This window comes from Onychostoma macrolepis, chromosome 17 (genome assembly GCF_012432095.1).
Source record: "Onychostoma macrolepis isolate SWU-2019 chromosome 17, ASM1243209v1, whole genome shotgun sequence".
Taxonomy (NCBI): Eukaryota; Metazoa; Chordata; class Actinopteri; order Cypriniformes; family Cyprinidae; genus Onychostoma; species Onychostoma macrolepis.
The window spans coordinates 7832354-7854272 of NC_081171.1; the positions used below are offsets into that span (position 1 = coordinate 7832354).

A 21919-nucleotide genomic window follows, 5' to 3' on the forward strand; every position below is an offset into this window, starting at 1 on the left:
GCACCCTTGGCAAGCATAAGAAACTTCTTTCAGAAAATAATAAAAATCTTTTTTTGCCACATTATATATAAATATATTAACACGTCGATCACTGAAAACAGAAACTACTTGTCTAGTAGTAGTTAAGCAGTCTGTCACTTTGTTATTTAAATATATTTACACGTTTTAATATCTGAATGCTCAGTACTCGTCTTTTGTACGAGCTGATGAATAAAGATAATGTTTGTTTATCAATCTGTGCGACAAAGTCCTCTGATTTTATCCCCAATCCATGAGAACGGAATTTGAGGAAATGGTTTGGATCTATGCTGACCATGGCAGGATCATGAAACCCCCACAGGACAGTTTCTGTTAGCAGCATCCCGTCTGACACTCATTCAAAAGGTCAAAAAGCCTTTTGAAGTTCTTCGTTTTCCTTTCAAGGAAAAAATGTTCAAGGGAAGACTTTTTTTTTCTTCTCCACAACATTTTAATTGAACTTTTTGGGGTGTTTCTTTGGTGGGAGCTTTAGACGACGCTTCAGACACAACAATCTTCAAAAGAGAAAATATTGTGACTATCAGTTTCAGACAAAAAGGAGTGTTACTTTGTATCCACACGTCGCGGGATCAATGCAGTGAGCATTCCCATGTGAAGTGGAGGTTTTCTTTGCATAAAGAGTGTTTTTTCTCTCAGGACTGACACAGAGGCTTTCAGTGCAGTGGGCTCGGCGCTGGACAAGCGCAGCTTTGTGTTGGGGGAGTGCAGGGAGACAGACAGGAGAGAGGCAGGCAGACAGGCTGAATCAGAGAGACGGGCAGAAGCAGTGGGCAGCTCTGCGGTGAGCTCAGGAATGCCCCGCTCGCTCCACAGCTGCCAACAGAGCCCGTAGTGTTCTTGTGGCAGCGTACCCCTAGACTTTCCCCCTCGGGACCTCCACCTCCTCTGGTCAGCAGCCTGCCTGGGAGTTTTGTGTGCCCTCATTACGCAAAATGAGACAGCTTGCTCTGTGAAACTGTACGGTCGGGAAGTCCAATTCATTTTAAATGAACCAGAAGCAAAAAAAAAAAATACGATTCATTGAGTTTTCTGAGTCACTCAGAGCCTTCCCAGAAGTCTTGTGCGATATTTTCTAGTAAGTTATATAAGTTACACTACCATTCAAAAGTTTAGGATCAGAAAATGTTGTTTTTTGTTTTGAAAGAAACAGTGCTTAATATTTTCTAGTAGGTTATACAAGTTTTTTTGTTTGTTTTGAAAAATTAACTGGGATAATTGCTTGATATTTTCATTTTAATATTTTAAATATTGTAAAGTTACAGTACTGTTCAAAGGTTTCAGCTCAGTACGTTTGTTTTTTAAAAGAAATTCATACATTTGTTCAGCAAGGGTGCATTAAATTGATAAAAAGTGGCATAACTGTTTTCTATGGAAGCCCGTTTCCACCACTGAATAAAAAAAAGGTAATTGTGACTTTTTATCTCAAAATACTGACTTTTTTCTCCGAATTGCGTGATATAAACTCGCAATTGCGAGAAATAAAGACTATGTTCTCAGAATTGCGAGTTTATATCACGCAATTCTGAAGTCAATAAACTTGCAATTCTGTGAAAAAAAAAAAGAAGTCATAATTGGCAATTTGTATCACAATTCTGACTTAAGAATTGCGTGATATAAACTTGCAATTGCGAGAAAAAAATAGAGAATTCTGAGAAGTCGCAATTACCTTTTTTTATTATTTTTTGTTCAGTGGTGGAAACGGGCTTCCATAGTTTTCAACACTGATAATAATAAGAAATGCTTATTGAGCACCAAATCAGCATATTAGAATGATTCCTGAAGGATCATGTGACACTGAAGACTGGAGTAATGATGCTGAAAATTCAGCTTTGCATCACAGGAATAAATTACATTTTAAATATATTCAAATAGAAAAAGTTTTCTTAAATAGCACACACAAAAATAGTCTTAAACAGTTTCACAATCTTACTGCTCTATTTTTGATCACATAAATCCAGCCTTGGTCAGCATAAGAGGCTTTAAAAAACATTACAAATCTTACCGACCCAAACTTTTGACAGTGGTGCACGTGTGAAAGAATAGATGACAAAATGTTCATTTTTGAGTGAAAGGTTCCTGAAGTGTTCCAGAGTTGCACGTGATTTTGTCGATGTCACGATGTCACTTATTTCCATAGATGGTGTTGATCGAACTTCAACCATCTGAGAGAAGAGAAGAAAAGAGGGAGCACAGGGACACGGCATGCCTGGCAGCAGGGTGAAAGGTCATCACGAGGTCACGAGACCCTCTGCCTATAACTCCCCTCCCCCCCTCCACCTGCTCACCTACCAACGCCAAATAGCCAATAGGAGAGGTGGGGCGTGGTCTACACAGCGCCATTCACCATTTTCTGAAAGGCTTAACACAAGCAAGTTCTGTCACCATGACTACTTCAGCGTGTTTACATTCGAGTTTGGGAGAAAATCACATCTTCAACACTTCCTTAGAAGAACGCCGCAAAGGGTCTACGTGTCGACAGGCCATTAGAGGGGGTCCGTAATGCAACGGAGACAACTCAAAGTGTTCAGGTGGCTGTCTGGGACGTCACGAACTCCAAACCAACCAGCGGACAAAACCAGATCATGACTTAGTTGCAGATTGGATTTCTGTGCCTCTGTGCAGATGCTAAAAATATTACGTTATAGCATGTTTACACGTAATACTGTCAACAAAATCCGAAGTCATTTTTTTCAGGTGCGAGCGTTGTCAAAATCCGAGGACGGTGCACAGCTTTAGGTTCCTAAATGGCTTCTTAGTTTACAATTGTGTTTGTATGTACTGTTTTGTTCTAGTTTTCGTTTGTGCCAGCAGGAAAGCTGATTTACAACACTACAATGACAGTCAGAGCTACGGATGGTACTGAGAAGAAAGAGAGGGAACGTGAGAGCAGCGATGGGAAAGGAAACAGGAAGTGATGTCAGTGCAAGGGTCTGTAGAGGGAGCAAGGAATGTCGTACATGGATTCTGACGTGAGGAACAGTCGAGGGAGGTCAGGAGGTCAGAGAAGTGGAATACAGGAGAAATGCCAGCAAATGCAAGTAGATGGAAAGGTTGAAGAGGAGCAGGTGAACATGGAGGTCAGAGGTGAGGTGCGCAGATCCAGACAGAATATGCAGATATATATATAGATATATATATATATATATATATATAGTAATATTTTTGTAAAATATCTATAATTTTTTATTTAAATATATTTGTAATATTTTATTTATATTTTAATTAAATTGATTAAAATATAAATAAAATGTTAAAAATATATTTAAATAAAATTAAATAAATCGAAGAAAAAAAATTATATGTGTTAACTATTTTTAGTGGAGAATTTGTGGTAAACATGGTAAAATGTGTTAGACCTTTTATTTGTGTCTGAAAGGATAAACATGCTTGGGAGACGTGCACAACTTCATGAATGATGTTCGTTCAGATACACAAATATCTTTTTATGCATGTAATTTTTTTTTTATCTGTAAATGCACAGCCGTAGATTGATCGTTTCGCGATTTTGGGAAGATTGCAGGTGTCGTATGGATGTTTTCAGCTGGTTTCTGTGTATTTGGGATATCACATCGCGTGGTACACTGTGTCAGTAGACTGTTGGAGAAACAGGGAGAAATATACAGTTTATCACATGAGGAAAACACTAATGCACCAGTTTCTAGTACAGAGCGCCATCATGTGGTGAAACTGTGCAATAATTACCAATAAGTGAGGCTAGAGTCTTTTTTTTTTACAGTATTGTCTTAATATCAGCCATTAGTTAATCATGCCAGGTATAAAAAGTAGAACGTTTACAATAAGAAATGAGCTTTTAGTTTTGGACTCTTACAAGTGAAGATCTGATTTTCTGCATGGGAAGGGTCTGAAAGTTTTTTTTTTTTTTTTTGCTTTAATTGTTTTAATCTGGGACATTAAAGTCCCTTTATGAGGGTGTTCAGTGATTGGTAATGTATCTTATTTAGAGTTTTTCATATAATAACTTTGCTTTTCCTGCCCTTGGTGCTGTGAATCCTTGCTGAAACCATCAAAAGTGAATTTGCAATAACGTGCAATAGACTCTGCATCAGCAACACGGTGTGAATCATAGGGCTGAGGGGGAACTGGGGGTCCCGGAAAGAGGAACTGGACTAACAAACCCCGCCCTCTCCTCCAAATCTCCCACAATTCCCGTATTCGCAGGCCTACAACTTGACGCACCTACCCACACCTCAAGTGTTTAATGCTTTTTGGCTCATCCAAAGAAACCAGTCATGATTAAACAGACAGTAAAGAGGCACTTTCACATCCGTTGAGTGGCGACCGATGAGGTTCAAGCTGCCTAAAAGAAAGAATGTTGACTATGCAGTGTGTCGGCTTGGTGCCTCCAAACTAGTGCTTTTAAAGTGCATGAAATGCCTTAAACGGAATGGTAGCCGGTGTTTTACAAGCGTGTTAGCAAACCATCATGTGGCATCTTGTGCATCTTGTTTCTAGAGGTGCATTTATTTGTGTGTATTAAGCCACTCATCACTGCCATTTGAAAACAATTAGCAGATTCAAATGATTATTTATTCTTTTCTATTATTGATGCAGAGGTTATTGTATTCATTAGATGTATTATTTAAGATACCTTGTGTATTAACTTTTTTGCTATGGCTGGTAACCATAAGTACATCTCAAATAACAACCTAGTTATTTTTTGACGTTTTGTTTTCCCAATTTGCATTAAAAAAAAAAAAAAAAAACGTACCTGATAGTCAAAAGACATATCAGTTTTTTGTTATGTTGTTTTAATATTGCTGTTTTACTTTCTTTCTTGTATCTATAAATGCTTATATTTTGCTAACACTGCCCGGATTGTGTATTTTAAATTTTAAGGAGTTTTTTTTTTATATATATTGTCACACGTTGTAAACAAAGAGCCAGTTTTTTTTTTTTTCCTCCTCCTTTTTGAGATTTCGCTGTTATTCTGTTGCTGTTTTTCACCTCAGCTGTAGTTACGGTGTTTGATGCCAAATACTTACGGCGTAGCGTCATTGCGTAGTTCTTTACGGTGCGTTTCCACTACAGCGTCAAATCTGCGCTCAGTGCCGCTGGCAACGCCTCTAAAAACAATGTTTACACCCTGTTTGCGTTTCAGCTTCCTCTTTTCACAGCGATTGGTTGTCGCCCGGCGTTTTTCGCTCGATATTTGCATAAAGTCGAGCAATGCCCAACATTTTTGACGCTCTCGGCCGCTCTCAACGCTTTCTCCGCGCCACTTTCAATCCCATAATACATCGCGCGAGCGTTTAAGCTCAACTTTCATAGAAATGAATTGAAAACGCTCGCTCCGCTCCGCTCGCTGCGGGCCAGTGGAAACGCACCGTGACGAAGAATGCTGCTCGCTTGTGATTGGATAACGAAGAATGATGCGTATTCAGCTCTGGTTTGTTTAATGTTTTTCAGATTCGTTCCCTCGTTGCGAACAAGTTTGTTTTTGTCCAAATGCGCTCGACTGCAAACATGCAGCAAAATACAATGCTGTAACAGTGTTAACATTTACATGTTGCCTTGGTATTCCGAAAAATAAAAATAAAACTAGCATTTTAGTGTTTTGTAAAAGGTTTTGCGCGTTAGCATATTGGAATTGTGATGCTGATCGATTTTATTTTTATTTGATTTTTTCCCCTTTATTCTGAAGGGTCTTGCTTTACTACGCTCTTTGATTTTTGTTTTTTATTTGATTTTTTCGTGTTATTTTCAAGAGCCGATGTCCTGTATTGACTGCAGGCTGACGTACATATACATATATAAAATATATATATTTTAAAAGAATCTTATGTTTATGAAACGATAAAACCAAATAAAAACCGCGGAAAAAATAAATAAAACACGAAAAAAAAAAAAAAGTAATTTATATTTTAGAGATGCATGCAAGAGGCTGGGAAGTCATATCTAGAATAACAAATGGCAGTGCCTTTTTTTGTATTCAGACATTTACCCCAAATGTAAATGATTTTATATGGCTCTAAAATATAGAGATAAGCAAGACGCATTGATGGTCGAAACTTCAAATCATACAAAGTTCATACGAGCTGATTCTGATGCGTTTGCTCAGAAGGAGCGTGCTGGTAGTTCATGGGAATCTGTATGCTTTAGGTACTTCAGTGCTGTTATGAAGTTATGATTATATCTGTCTGTACAACACAGAGATGTGTATATATTTTTTGTTTGTATGTGTGCGAGTGTGACACTGTACGTGTATCCAGGTGAGAAACTGGATTGTCTTGTAATTTTTGTACATATTCTTTCTTATTTGCATCATAACATGGATGGTTTCATTAGAGGCTGTTTTTTCCTGTTACCTGAGGCATCACAGCTCGTGTTACGTCTCTCTGCTCATCTTACTGAAATAAACATGACTTTAGTCAATAAAGAGAGGGATTCTGTAATCTCTTTCCCTCTTTGGTTCGTGGCCTTGTGAGTGTGTGTTTTTGTGCGTTAATGGGAGATTATGTTGTTTGTGTGTGTGATGTTCTGTCCGCCAACTGAATGTGTTTTTGTCTGTTTCATTGGGTCTGTGTTAAGTGCTTGACATCTTTGTAATAACCACAGACGAAAAGTATTAAAGAGTAACTTTTGAAAAGGACGCTGTGTGTTTCTTTCATTTTCAAAGCAGCTGTTGAATGGTATGGTCTGGAGGAAGCTTTGCTCATATATTCAGAGTAACTAACCACATGAGTCTGTGAGGAATTTACTGCCTCCTCTTGGTTTTAACCAATCAGAGAGCTCGAGACAGATTTTTATTGCCAAGAGGCGGGGATTTCTGTGAAGAACAAAAAGAGAGAGAGAAATGCTGAGTCACTCTCGTGTTTTATGAACTCATTTATGATGAGCCAATGGAAGTGTCACATAGATGGGCAGTGTTGTTCATGGAAAATATGGGAAAGAATTAGGAAGTGATTTTGTGTGTGTGTGGAACTGAAAAAGATCATTAAAAAGTAGGATTTCACCATGAAAATATTTGTTCAAAAAAACAAAAAACTAATTGGGCTTCTGCTGCCTGACTAAACTACTTTCGTGGTTGAGGAAACATCACGTTTAAATAAAAGATTGAGATTAGAATATTGAACTCTAAAGGAAAGAAGCCATTTTTCATATTTAGCATTTATTTATTATACAGTAATTTCACAAAATTCTCCCTCCTCAGATTTCATTTTTTCATTAAAGACAAAAAAATAAAAATAAAATAAGTGTCTTACAGTAACGAGAATCTTTTTTTAACATTACAATGACAATTTGTTTTTCTTTTGAATTTGGGGTAAAATATGACATTTGTGTGATCCACCCTTTAATGTTTCTTGTCTTTTGCTTACTAACCCCCTCAACAAAAACTACATTTAAACTTTAAAAATAACAAGAACATTCTATATATTTTCCACAAGATCTTTTATTATTTTAAGCTGAAAATGATGATGAACATCAATAGTAAATATTTGAAAGGCTCTTTGAGTCTTTCGTTTAAAGAAGGCCACATGAATAACACTCAGTTCTCAATATCAAGTGCTCATTTTCTTAATGAATCCACTGATATGACGCGATTGTGACATTGAACATCTCAGATACCGTCTGGCTCAGTTTCATCTGAACTCAATGTTTCATAATGAAAAAAAAAGTCACTACACGGGCAATACAACAGTATCAGTAAATCCACAGTATCTGTCATTTTTGAGGTTAATATAATTTACTACAATGATACATATGTATATAGTTTAAATTGTAACTCAAAAGCACATACCCAAGCACAGGTAAACATGCATCAGAGGAAATGTACAAAATATGATACAAATGTAGAATCTTAAAATATCTTTTAGTTGGTTTCCATCTTTTTTAATCTTATTTTAATTACAGATTATTAATCAAATTATTAAATTATTTATCAGTACAGCTATGTTCTGTATTCTTCATACTGTAAAAGAATCCCACAATGTGCAAAATCAGATACTAAGTTGACCTCGACTGCACCTTTCACCTTTGGTCTTTTTTTCTAACAAATAAAAGATGACAAATAAAAGAGTGTAAACAACATTTATGGCCATACAGACAGGACATTCAGAAGGCTGGAGCTGGTTATCACTTCATCACAGAACATCCAACACATCAGACTCAACAGCTGATTTTAAACATAAAATAATAGTGTTGCACAAAACATGTAAATACAGTCAATAATCAGCTCAAATTAACACTTCAAGGGACAGTTCACCCAAAATGCAAACTGAGTCATCATTTACTCACCCTAATGGTTGTTTTTGTCCTTGAGATTATTTATTTGTGTGTGTGTGTGTGTGCGTATAAAAATGATATATATATTAGTGCTGCCAAATGATTAATCGCATCCAAAATAAACGTTTTGTTTACATAATATGTGTGTGTGTGCTGTGTATATTTATTTATATATAAAAACACATACAGCATATATTTAGAAAATATTTACATGTATATATTTATATTCATATAAATGATATAATATATAAATATATAAACGCATTTTTCTTAAATATAAACATGCATGTGTGTGTATTTATATATACATAATTATACACAGCACACACTCATATATTATGTAAACAAAAACTTTTATTTTGGATGCGATTAACCGTTTGACCTTCAGGTTGTGGTACATGTGTCTTTTTGCTGTGAAATCTTTACATATTTCTTACTGTAAATGTAATGAATTTTATGTTGTTAGTAATATTTCAAGATAAACATACTGGACTGAACCAACAAAGGTTTACTTTATTATCCATACTTTTTTTTTTTTTGGAAAAATAATCTTAAAATGTGATTATTAATTATGATCCATCAGGCTGTTGAGGAATCATCAGACTTTTTTTTTTTTTAATTTTTGTACCTGTATCATACTATACAGTAGTGGTCAGAATTAATGGCACCCTTGGTAAATATGATCAAAGAAGGCTGTGAAAATAAATCTGCATTGTTAATCCTTTTGATCTTTTATTTAAAAAATTCACAAAAATCTAACCTTTCAATGGATATTAATAATTTAAAATGTGGGGAAATATCATTATGAAATAAATGTTTCCTGTTTCACAGAAATATAAATAGGAGGGAAAACAAAGCCCGAATTCCCTTAATCATCCATCACAATGAGAAAAACCAAAAATATATTTCTGATGTACAGCAAAAGATAATTGAGCTTCACAAATTAGTGAAGCGGCTTTAAGAAAAGAGCTAGAGCAGTGAAAATTCCCATTTCCACCATCAGGGCAATAATTAAGAATTTCCAATCAACATAAAATGTTACGAAACTGCCTGGAAGAGGACGTGTGTCTATATCGTCCTAATGCACGGTGAGGAGGAGAGTGTGAGTGGCTAAAGACTCTCCAAGGACCACAGCTGGAGAATTGCAGAAAATAGTCTCGGGGGCAGAAAACATTTAAAAAACAAAATTGTCAAACAGCACCTACATCACCACATGTTGTTTGGGAGGGTTTCAAGAAAAATTCTCCTCGCTCATCCAAAAACAAACTCCAGCATATTCAGTTATCAGACACGACTGGAACTTCAAATGGGACTGGCTTCTATGGTCAAAAAATGAGCTTTTTAGCAGCAAACACTCAAGATGGGTTTGGTGAACACAGGGATAAAAAGTTCTCCATGTGTACAATGAAATATACTGCTGTATTTTTGATGTTGTGGGCCTATATTTCTGCTGGAGGTCCTTGACATCTTGTTTAGACACATGGCATCATGAATTCTATCAAATATCAACAGATCAAAAATCAAAAAGTGACTGACTCTGTTAGAAATCTTATAATGGGCCATGTTTGGATCTTCCAACCGTACAATAATCCAAACACAAACCTCAAAAACAACACAAAAATGGGTCACTGGGCACAAAACCAAGCTTCTGTTATGGCCATTCCAGTCCTCTGACCTGAACCCTATAGAAAATGAGTGGGTGAACTGAAGAGAAGAAGCACCAACATGGAGCTGGGAATCTGAAGGATCTGGAGTGATTCTGGATGAAGGAATGGTCTCTGATCTCTTGTCAGGTGTTCTCTAACCTCATCAGGCATTATAGGAGAAAAATTAGAGCTGTTAAACTGGTTAATTGTGGCCAATGTGTATTAGAGACAAACATTTATTTCATAATGATATTTCCCCCCATTTTAAATTCTTATTATCCAATGAAAGGTTAGATTTTTGTGAATTTTTTAAATGAAAGATCAAAAGGATTAACAACGCAGATTAATTTTCACAGCTTCTTTGATCATATTTACCAAGGGTTCCAATAATTCTGACCACTACTGTATGAGCCATAAAAATCTGATGTATCAAGTATCAAATATCTACAAAAAAAAAAAAAATAAAATAAATAATAATCTTTGTCTAAAATGAACCTTAAAAAAATATATAGATTTTTTTTGGACTACTAATTCATATGTCAGGGTTAAGGCAAACATGTTTGGACAGCATGAGGGTGAATAAATATGGGCAGGTTTCATTTTTGGGTGAACTATCCTTTTAAGCAGATGATATTTTGCGTCTGGGCACAATTATTGACTGATGCACAAGACACATTATATTAAATATTACATTTTAAGACAGCACAGCCATAATACATTTTCAGCACATAGTAAAACAACAATAAAACCAGTCTGGATTTATTCACTTATAAAAAGTGGTGCTTTGTAATACTATGTTACTTTTTGGACATGTACCATTATAATACTATGATCATCTTTGAAGTACCTTGGAAATATTAAGGTGTATGAATATTGGTAATCATTTAGTGGTTATATTCAGTACCTCGTTAGTACTTTTATGTAGTTAAAACAGTCAAATTGAATACTCCGAATGACACGTACCTCCCTGTTCAGAAGCGTGAAAATAAAACTGCTTGGTTGCGTTATCTCAAGCAGCTCAACTTGCGTTTAATAGAGCGTAAATGTGACCCACAAATTTCGGTGGGTCTGGTGCTTGTCAGTTTAGTGAGGTCAAATTGTGCTAATCTAGGACGTCCTTCAAAATACAATGCTTCCATGTAACAGTAATAGCCACAGTCCCGTCAATAGAGGCTCCCACAGCTCTACTGACTAAACATGCACAAAACACACACACATACATACGTGATACAGAAGAGACGGTGTTACTGATGTGACCATCCCAGAGGCGGGTGGGACACTATGTTACACAGCAGCGCCTCGTCCACGTCTTTGATCCAGGGAGGCGTTTGAGAAGAGGGCTGGTCAGAGCGTTTCGACAGTGGAGAGCGAACACGGACCCTCTCAGCTCCGGATCAGAGTCAGGAACTCGTCTCGTGTCTTGGGGTCCTCACGGAAAACACCCAGCATGGTGCTGGTCACAGTCTTGCTGTTCATCTTCTGGACACCTCGCATAACCATACACATGTGACTGGAGAACAGCACAGAGACTAAATAAATCTTGAGGATTGGACATTCTTATTACATTGCAAAATAAAAGAAAAGAAAAAAAAGAAAGAAATGGATTGTTCATACTTGTTAAATTAGAAAATAAAATTAAATAAAAAATTAAATAGTAAAGAATATTGAATATTGATATTTGGTCTTTCTTAGCATTACATTGTATATAAAATAAATCTTTGAGGATTGCTCATACTTATTAAATTATAAAATAAAATAAATTGTGAGGATTCATCATACTTTTTAACATTGCAAAATAAAATTTTATAAAATAACTTGAGGATTGTTCATACTTATTACATTGTAAAATAAAATATAAACAAAAAGAAAAAAATCTTGAGGATTGATAATAATTATTACATTATAAAATTAAAAAATACAATAATAAATATAAAATAGAAAATAAAATAAAATATAAATTCTTGAGGATTGGTCATACTTATTACATTGTAAAAAAAAATAAAAAATAAATTGTGAGGACTGTTCATACGTATTACACTGCAAAATAAAATAAAATTAAATAACTCTTGAGGACTGTTCATACTTATTACATTGTAAAAAAAAAAAAAAAAAAGCAAAACTTTCACTTGTGACTGGAAAAGTAAGAACAGTAAGGAAAAGAAATTAATCTTGATATTTGGTCTTTCTGAGCATTACAGTGTAAAATAAAAAGTTTACATACGTTGCTTCAATGACCACCCCGACACCAGCAGGCTGTAAAGCTTCAGTGATGGCGACTGCAATCTGTTTGGTTAGACGCTCTTGAACTGAAATAAGACAAGCAGACCAGAACTACTGAGAACATTTCAATGTGAAGTTGTCAATGAAACAAATAAGGATTTTGAAGGAATATAAATATTACTACATGCTACTGTTTGTTTGAGGGGAAAAAAAGACCATTACCTTGCAATCTCCTGCTGTATATCTCAACGATCCTGGTGCAAATCAAAAAACATAGTTAATAATTAAGCTAGATTTATACACAATATGCCTTCATGATATGTGATGGTGGTTTGATAAGACTTACAGTAAAGACATTAATAGTGATACAAAATATTCTTATTTAAAAATGCTGTTCTGTTGAACTTTCTATTTATCAAAGAGTGCAAAAAAAAAAAAAAAAGTATCAGTTTCCAAAAAAATATTAAGCAGCACAACTGGTTTCAACATCGAGAAGAAATACGTAGTGAGAAATTCAGCTCTTCTATCACAGAGAAAATGTACATTTTAAAATATATAAAAATGGTTATTTTAGATTGTAATAATATTTCACAATATGACTGTTTTTTTAATAAAATAAATGCAGCCTTGTTGAGCATTTTTGACATTTTTTTCAAAAACAGAAAATCTTACCAACTCCAAACTTTTAAATGGTAGTATATTTATAATATTATATAATATATAATTTGTATTTAAAGCCATTTTTAATTAATCATATTTATTAAATTGCATGTGAATTTAAAACTCCAGAGTGGGGATATGGCAAACTAAACTGCATAAGAATCTCCTTAGATTATCATTCACATTCCATTTTTTTCGTAGTATATTTATTAAACTATTCAATATTCATGAGAACAGAACAAACACAATAAATCATTTTCACTGCTTAATATCAAATATAACTTAATATCTCACTCTGCGTTCCATGACTGATCATTTGATTGGCAGTGTTTCGCTACACTACATGGCAACGATGACAACTAGAAGAGTGTCATGACTACAGCCATAAAAAAATGAAACTGTAACAAATTTTAGAAATCAGAAATGCACCTGTGTGTGTGGTACTGCTGGGAGCTATAGTACATGACTGCTGTGGTCATGTCTTCATTAGTGGAGTGCAGTGTTACGGTTGGTACATAGTGAAATGGCTAAGCCACAGGTATTGGGGTCAGATTGGATCAAGCTTCTCTTTGTCACTCACACATTGTGTCTAATCCTCTTACAGACACTTACTCTCTCACTGCTTCAAACACACACACACACACACACACACACACACGGGCATGAGCATCTTGATTTCACAGACAAACAACACCCCTGAGGGGAAGAGAGCCATTAATCCCCTTTACTCCAGCAAATGCTGCGGATTTTACTCAAAAAAGGAAAAGAAAAGAAAATGCTGCTGCTTTGTGGCAGGATAAATTTGCACGCTCATGAAGGAATCCATTAAGATTCAATACTGCATCACAAAAACATTCTACAAAAGAAAAAAAAACTGCATTTATTTGATTACACAAACAGTAAAACAGTAACATTGTCAAATACTATAATAATTTAAAATAACGTATTTGTATTTTAATAAAAATGTATTAATTTCTTGCTTTTTTTTAAAAAAAGACCCCATATACAATTTTTAATTGGAAAACAAATGGAAAAATATGATTAAAAAATGTTTATAAAATGTACCGTTAAAAAAAAATTATTTGGACACTTTCTGGTGGTCAAACATTAGTAGAACATGTCCATAGTTAATGTAATGTAGGACTGTATTTTGTTATCTAATACAATGACATTCAGATGGACTGGGAAAAGATGGAAGTGATTTAAGTGTCCAGATACTTTTTGGGGCCACTGTTTGTGAAAAAAAATAGGTTATTGAAATAGGTTGTACTTTCATATGTATATGAGAAACCAGGGTGCATTTGGCCTACCTTGCTAATTTACTCAGCCCAAGAACCCTCTTGTTTGGAAGGTAACCTATATGCACCTGTGAAAAACACAACACATTAACTGACAACAGAAAGACAGAACAACAAAACATGAAAGTTATATGCTAGTTTTAACTAGTTTTCAACAAACTGGACACCTGCTAGTGCAAGCTACATGCTATGAGAGCTGTGAAATGTTTAGTTTTAATTTAGATTTTGGCTTCCAATGATTACAAAAACATGATAATTGAAATAAAATGGTTATTGAGCTACATGCCTCATTAAAAGCCCAAACGCAATGTCCAAATCAGTCAAATCATGTAACGTGACTGTCATAATATGCAGTCTACTGCATAACATGCTTGATATTAAAAAATAAAAAAATACAAAAAATACAAAACTGCAAAAAAACGGCTTTCTGTGTGTGAAACAAATCACTCACTGCTCTTGACTGAATAGCTATCCACCTTATTTTTCCTGTAAATGCGGGCGTGGCCATTTATGGGACTGTTTCCAGTGTCATTCATTTCCAAGTTCCAACTATTTTTAGCTGTACAAATCAGCTTGTTTTGCTGCTTGATACTGCAAACTGGTGTGTCTTACCATATTATTTTAATGTTTTATCTTAATTATGAACATACTGTTTTGTAGTGCAAACAGTTTTACCGTTTACTGCACTTTTTTATTCCTTTCGTTATTTCCCTGAGTGGCTAATGAACCAGATGTCTCGCACATTCACAGAAAACGGCTTACTTCTGCGTTGAAAAATAAGGTGGATAGTAAAAAGAATTAATGTACTGTATTATTTTGCATTTAATTATTCAGTTTCTGGAGTAGGCTATTAGCTGAGTAGTATACTGTTAAATAGACTTACATGAGAGAGAGAGAGAGAGAGAGAGAATACAATAAACATCACTATTGCAAAATAACTCATACGATTTTCGCCATATTGCCCACTCCTAAACATACTGTATTACAATGAATAACAATAATTATGATTTTTGCCATAATCGAAGCACTAGACAGGAAGTTAAAGATGCAGAGAGCCATATCTGTGCGTATGCTCGGAAGTGACTGCACATCTGACAGCCCCCCCCAACCTAACCTCCTCTCTGCCGTCCAGCTCAAATGTCACCAACAATTTGATGAAACAGCCCAGAGAAAGGGCAGCATCAACAGACATACGAAGATTTTCTTTTTTCCCTGTTCTGTTCTCTGTTCTGATGCGATAACCCTGCACGTCACTGAACCCTCTTGGCCTTCTTTCAGGGCTGCCAAACTCCACTCGACATCCTTCAAAAGCATCAATCGAGCTTTACAGACAACTACAGAGCACCTGGGAAATGAGCAAAATGCTTTTTGAAACTTAATCCATTTTAGACCAACAGGTAAGACGAGCGGTGGCTGTAGGGAAGCTATGTTTCAAGTGTAAAAGAAAGCGCACCTGTTCGGTTCGGTGTTCGTGATGGACACTAAGAGTGTTGTGTGGACAATCATGGAGACAGTGGACGCTGAAGCGCAAGCAAGAGGGCCAAAATGAAAGAGAATGGGCGCACGCCTCTCTGAAAGAAATGGGTGAGTCATTATCTTGTTGCAGATGCAGCGAGTGGCGAGGTAAATAGATGAGAAGGGATAAGGGGCCGCGCCGATGACGACAGGGAGCTATCAGCGGGGGACGCAGCGGAAACGATGGCCCTCCAACAACATCTGACAAACAAAATTGCAAGTGGCAGAAAAAACATTCAGTGCGCTTGATCAATGGCTCAGTCTATCATCAGCAGCCATTTGTGCCGTGACAGGATCGACGGTGTCTCTTTTGTCTTAAATGGCAGACACCTGCAGTGCTATGAGCTGGAGGGAGGTACTAAATGTCAAACCTGAGGATTAAGAGTGGGCATTGTTTTTGAGTGGATCTCAAAGCCGATACTCCAGCTTTTCCTTGTTACCTTCTAGATTTAATTATAGCTAATTAACTTGGTTATTGACAGATTACATATCAACTTTCTTTTTTTTCCAGGTGCATCAGAAAACAGGAAGCCGCAGTTATGTGAGTGAATATCACAAATAAATGTTCAGGGCATATTTCACCCCACAATCACAAGACATGTTTACTTTAAAAAGAAAGAAAGAAAGAAAGAAAGAAAGAAAGAAAGACAATAAAGCCATTTTTTATCGTATTTTCATGTTAATTAAGCCCATTTGCCACCAAATTCTCATTTTTGTAATTCATTAATAACAATTATCCTGAATGAAGTCAGCATATGTTGACTTAAAACACTACTTATGTGAGCAGCAATACTTAAAAAATATACATTTTAATTATATACCACATTTAAGTAATGAGAATGGATTTTTTGCAGAATATTTGCATTCCTATAGGTTTCATAAAATAATGTCTCAATACAAAAAAATATATTTCTTTGTCTTAATAATAATTTATGTCATTCTATAATTTCTATACATATTGTACTTTTGATGACCTGGATAATAAATGAATAATAAATACATTTTTTTTTAAAAACAGTAATAATATAAAAAGTAACAGTAAAAACATTTAAAATGATTAATTTAAAAATAAATATTTTATTTTAATAAATGAATAATAAAATTAAATTTTAAACTTGAATAAAATGAATAAACCTTAAGACAAAAAGTTAAATAAAGACTTTGTTAAACCCTTATACAATAGAGTAATGTTGTGACAAATTCATTTTTAAAACTACATATACACAATAGAGGTTTTGTCTCTACACTGCAAAGGTGAAATATAAATGTTGCTGTTAATTAAGGAAAAAGGATCAGTCTTACCCGGCCAAAAATAGGAACTAAATGGTGTTCACACATGGAAAACATGTCAATATCCTTCACGATCACCATCTCATCATGGTCTTCATCAAAGATTGCGTCATTCAGGACATCTGCAGGTACAACAAGAAATCAAGAAGATCAGACTGGTCACCGTCAGGTGAGAGATATGACACCTGATGACATCATGACATGATTATATTTCACCCCGTACGCTCTTCCTGTTGTGGCCCTGTGTCATTTCTCTTAGCTCATATCATTCTTCAAACATATCCTGTTTTATCTCGTGGAAATGCACTGTCTTTTCTTGTGGGGCTTTTTAATTTCCTGGCCGCCTATCTCAGGGAAGGTTTCCGTGGAAACATGGCAAACTGATGGCAGGGCTTCAGGGGCTTGTTGAGATGTAACTCTCATATGCGTTGTTGCCACTTCTGTGTAGTCACTGTGCAATCAAGAGGGCAGAAAGCAATCCATTTTCAGGCTGTTTCTATGCCTATTATCACTTCAGCAACAGGTGCATCCACCAGGTATCACAACACTAATTCCTAACTCATTTTTTGACATCTTCTAAAAACCTGGACCTGTTTGTCCATTTTTTTTTTTTAATTGTATAAAATTTGAAAATAGAAATTTAAACAGTCCCATATCATTTACTTAAATGTGTAAAAATTGCTAATATATTATATTGTAATAATGATATTATAATATAAATGCACTGATTAAACACTTAAATATTTCATTCTAATTTGGATGGCAAAAAGAAATCTATACGACACAATTATCACAGTTATCAGATCACTTATAAATCTGCATTATTCGAGGTAATGTTCATTTCGGAAGTTTGACTAAAGGTTAACGGTTCGTTAAAAAAAATGATTATGAGCAATAGTAATAATAGTTATGACAAACCGATAGCATCCTTCATAAAGGTGATTTAACAAGCTTTTCCTTTGTTGTCTCATGGTTCCCAGAACTAGGAAAGACTTTTGATAATATTTAAACAGATTCTGGTCATTTCACTGTTCAGTTTGGTGACTAATCAGCATGCTTTTCAGAAATTGAGCAGACTATATATGCATGAAGTGTTGTTTAATGCTGCAGACCGTCTCTGTTGAATCTAACCTGAGGGCAGCAGCTGTTACGAGAGAACTGTCATCAGGCTTGTCCTAAACAAACAGCCGCTTTCAAATGCACAGGAAAAACACACGGAAAGGTCTCACGTATGACGGTGGCACCGACAGAAAAGAACAGGAAATCAAATCAGCATCTCCCCGAAGTCATCTTTCAGCCTCGCTGCCACCGTCACACACACTCAATTAAACACAAACTTGCTTACACGCTAAGCAAATAAACACTTGGAATACAATGAGTAACCATAGAAACCGACTGAAGTTGTGAAGATGTCAACCAGCAGAGCTCTGGTTAAGGGCAATGTTACTGCTGCTGAGGGTTTGGCTTGTTCTCCATCGCTTAAATAAGAGACAGGCATCCATCCAGCCGTAGGGGCAGAGGACAACAGAGCGTAATGATGGGTAATATAGAAAAGAGACCATACTGACATACTTAAACACAGTAAATTGAGCAATATCACTCGTCTCTATGATCTTGAATGGTTTTGTGAGACATGAGACCAAAACAAAACCATAAACTATAAGGAACATAATGATATAATGCATTGTAATAATATCATAATAATTCTCTAATTTCACAACCCTTCCTTACTTTACCAGTGCCTGTGACTCTGGCAAATGTTTTATATAAAATGGTGCAAAAATAGGAGCAAAAACTTAAAATTTATTTGCATAATAACCCAAAAATATTTACAGGTATGTGACATTTTAAGATACTTACATATTATATGAGTAACCATTGCTGCTTGTTGTAATACTGGTGTATGTAAATAATAAAAATGATCATATAACTTTTTTTTTTATAATAGTTCAAAAACAAACCTGTATTAATTAGTAGTTTAATGTCCTGTCGATCTTTTCAACAATTCATTTGCAACAAAGATGTCAAGACTCAAACTCATCATAAAAGTGGTCCACATGATTTGTGCATTATTTTCAGTCTTTTTATGCCATATGATAGTCTTGTGCTGAGCTACAGACCAAAATTAAAATTAAGTTTTCATTGTCTTCAAGTTACATTTAGGTTATTCACTGATATTCCTAACCTCCAAAGTGATGTTAACCAATTTTATATATTAAAATGATTTAGTCATAAATATATGCAAGTAAACACTGATGCTTATCGTTGCATTGGTGTGTTTTTATTTTTGTGTTCAGTTAGTGTAAAAACCAAACCTGAATTATTTTAAACTAGATTCCTGTTGTATTTTACTGCTTAAATTAAACATTTTGAATCTGTTTGTCTACAATTGCTGTTTGGTCAAAATTACTGAAAAACATTGAGAATGAGATAAATGTTGCATGCCAAAAGGCTTAAAAAGATCTAGATTTAAGCCTTAGCTGAAACACAGTTATAACCCAGAGATGAATATGCTTTGACTTTACCAATTAAGTAAGATCTAGGTGGGCCTTCATCATTCAGGCACTTACTATGTACCAACAGCTTCCTCTTCTTGGGGAATTAACCAACGAGTCAACCACCAAATATTAAAATGTGAAAATGCATCACAGCCTTACACAATCCCAAACTGTTTTCTGCCTCCAACACTTCAAATGTCTTTCTGTGGGAGACACGTAGCTTTACTACTTCAGAACAATTTAAGAAACTGCAGGGGTGGTGCAAACTTCAGCCAATCCCACTGAAGAAAGACAAAAGACCTTCCTCTAGAAATTTCTTATCAAATGCACTCTTCACCATGACACTGCATGTTATACCATCTGTGAACCATGGACCATATTCAAGCGATGCATATGTAAGTGCTGTGAGGTCACTGAGGGCAGTCTGCTTTAACAAGGAGTTTTTTGGTGTAGAAAAGCAACATTAATACATTCCATATGCATGGGCCCTAAAAATGCTACACAAACCAAGTCCAGATGTGATTGGTAATGTGATGGTGGGCAGCACCCTGGCTCAACCACTTAGACAACAGCCTGAGAGTGACCAGTAAACAATTATGCAAGATAAACCTTCGCTTTGAGACGGAGTACCTGTTGAGCCAGTTAATTAAATTGATGGCAAATGAAAGTGCATGAGGAAATAGTTTTAACCTGAAATGCTTGACATTGCATAAGTAAAAGATGAATGGTCTGTGGGTTAAAAATTCTATGTATTAGGTCAAAACAACTCCAAAATACCAACCCGATCTCATGAGAAAACTTAACTCTTTCAGGATATAAAGTGATTTAAATAGAAACATACAATTTTTTGAACAAAAAAAAAAAAACATAAGCATGTGAATTGAATGATCTGAAAACATATGAATGTGATCATACTAATTCATATTCAAGAGTGTGTTGAAAATAAATATAATATTGTGAAAATATTACATGATTATATCAAGAATGTCCTGGTCGATTTTTCAATGTAGTGAAATAAATGTAAAGCTTCAAACAGTGCCTAATCTCAAAAGTGTTCTACACAACTTGTGCATTATTCCAAGTCTTCTGATGTCTGTGATATGACAGTTTTGTTTGAGTTATAGACCCGCGTTTTCACTGATAGCCTTCTAGTTACATTAAGTTATTCACTAACCATGTTAACCATGACTAGGTCCAGATCAGTGCTTCAGTGAGCTGAACTTCAAAAACAGATCAGTCTGATTCGTGAATGAATCATTCAGACATTTTAACCAAATCAACCTAATACAAATCCAACAAATTTAATCTGAAAAATAATTCTTTCATTCCTCAATCTTCTCTCAAGAACACAGTGGATCAGCCTTGAGACTTGTGATATAGATCTTTGAAGTCCTTTGTACCTTTCGGGCCATTTTATGGTGTTTTTGTTTCCTTTTAGATGCTTGACATCATCAGTGACCATTCATTTTCATTTAAAGACAGACCAAGACATTCTTCAAAAAGTCTCTCTTTGTGTTTCACTGAAGAAAGTCATAATATTTTGTTTGAGTAAATGACGACAGAATTTCCACTTTTGGATGAAAACTTTCAAACTTTCACAACCTTACATTCTGTGTCATTGTCTCGCGCTCTGTCTAGTTGTTTTTGAACCCAAAAACATCTTTGTGAACGCCTCCTTGGTGTCATAAAACTGTAAAAGGCTGTAAACCATAAAGTTAACTTTTAAAAAAACGTGTTTCATTTATAGCATGTTTATTTTGTTTCCAAAGTCAAAATTTGGCTTTGAAAGTTTACAGTGACAGCGTGACATTTCAGAATATCTTAACTTCAGGGGGAAAAGCTTAATTAATGACGTTAAAAATCATTTTAAATCCATTTAATGAACATATAACGTATAAATAAACACGCCTCATCAGCTGTCATACATTTATGCAACGAACTCACCGATGATTTTTTCCTGATAACCCTTGGTAAAGAACTGCATGGCGGTGGCGGCTCTCCACGGAGTTTTGAGGAGCCCCTGCCGCTGCGGATCTTCTCCGAGCCCCCTGAGAATAGTGGTGTAAGCCGCGGCGATGCTCGGCAGGCTCATTTCATTGTCTTCCAGACTGCGAGTGCGTTCTTCCCGCCAGCTCTCCATCACGCTGGAGGACGGCACGGTGCTCGGTGTCCCGGCGGCACCACCGGCGCTCCATCCGGGCATCTTCACCCGTCCGTCAAAGTGTCCATTGATCGCGGAGTCTGCTTCATTTTCATTTTCATTTTCATTCACTTGTTTCTGTTTGGAGCGCTCCATTATTGCCTTAAAGTGACAGCTTGGGTTCCTCAAAGTCGGTTTTAGTGCTACTGTGTGTTTTTTGAACACAGTTTAAGGTGTAACGGACAAACTTGAGCGAAGTTCAACGGTTATTATACTCTTGTCAAACTCAGCGCTCGCGCAGGGACAGCCAGGGGTTTTATAAACATTGGCTAATCCGCGCGCGTTTCTATTGGTCGCCGGGCGCATCCG

At 35.7% G+C, this 21919-nt stretch overlaps 2 protein-coding genes across 10 annotated transcripts in view; one reads left to right on the plus strand and one right to left on the minus strand.

Moving 5' to 3' along the window:
• The window catches only part of samd4a (sterile alpha motif domain containing 4A), a 46926-nt gene extending 39097 nt beyond the window's left edge, over positions 1–7829 (plus strand). For 7 of the 9 annotated variants that reach the window (XM_058749260.1, XM_058749261.1, XM_058749262.1 and 4 more), the window contains one exon: positions 2177–7829. In XM_058749260.1, coding sequence (XP_058605243.1) covers positions 2177–2205 — 29 coding nt within the window. In that variant the 3' untranslated portion in view covers positions 2206–7829. The remainder of the gene's footprint in view (positions 1–2176) is intronic. The other 2 variants (XR_009266714.1, XR_009266715.1) reach the window with 2 other exon arrangements.
• gch1 (GTP cyclohydrolase 1) lies at positions 3909–21852 on the minus strand. The gene is made up of 6 exons (XM_058749267.1): positions 21355–21852; positions 16925–17034; positions 14120–14175; positions 12372–12403; positions 12151–12235; positions 3909–11439 (listed from the first exon to the last, which is right to left on the minus strand). The coding sequence occupies exons 1-6, from the start codon at positions 21704–21706 to the stop codon at positions 11313–11315; spliced, it is 762 nt and encodes a 253-aa protein (XP_058605250.1). The 5' UTR covers positions 21707–21852; the 3' UTR covers positions 3909–11312.
• Positions 21853–21919: the final 67 nt, after the last annotated feature.

Excerpts from the sequence above, each read along its gene's own strand:
- gch1 (XM_058749267.1), bottom strand. The coding sequence starts at position 21,706 with ATGGAGCGCTCCAAACAGAAACAAGTGAATGAAAATGAAAATGAAAAT. Across the intron at positions 12,236-12,371 it reads ATACAGCAGGAGATTGCAAG|TTCAAGAGCGTCTAACCAAA; the intron begins GTAATGGTCTTT and ends GTCTTATTTCAG. Across the intron at positions 11,440-12,150 it reads GGGGTGGTCATTGAAGCAAC|TCACATGTGTATGGTTATGC; the intron begins GTATGTAAACTT and ends GCTGTTCTCCAG.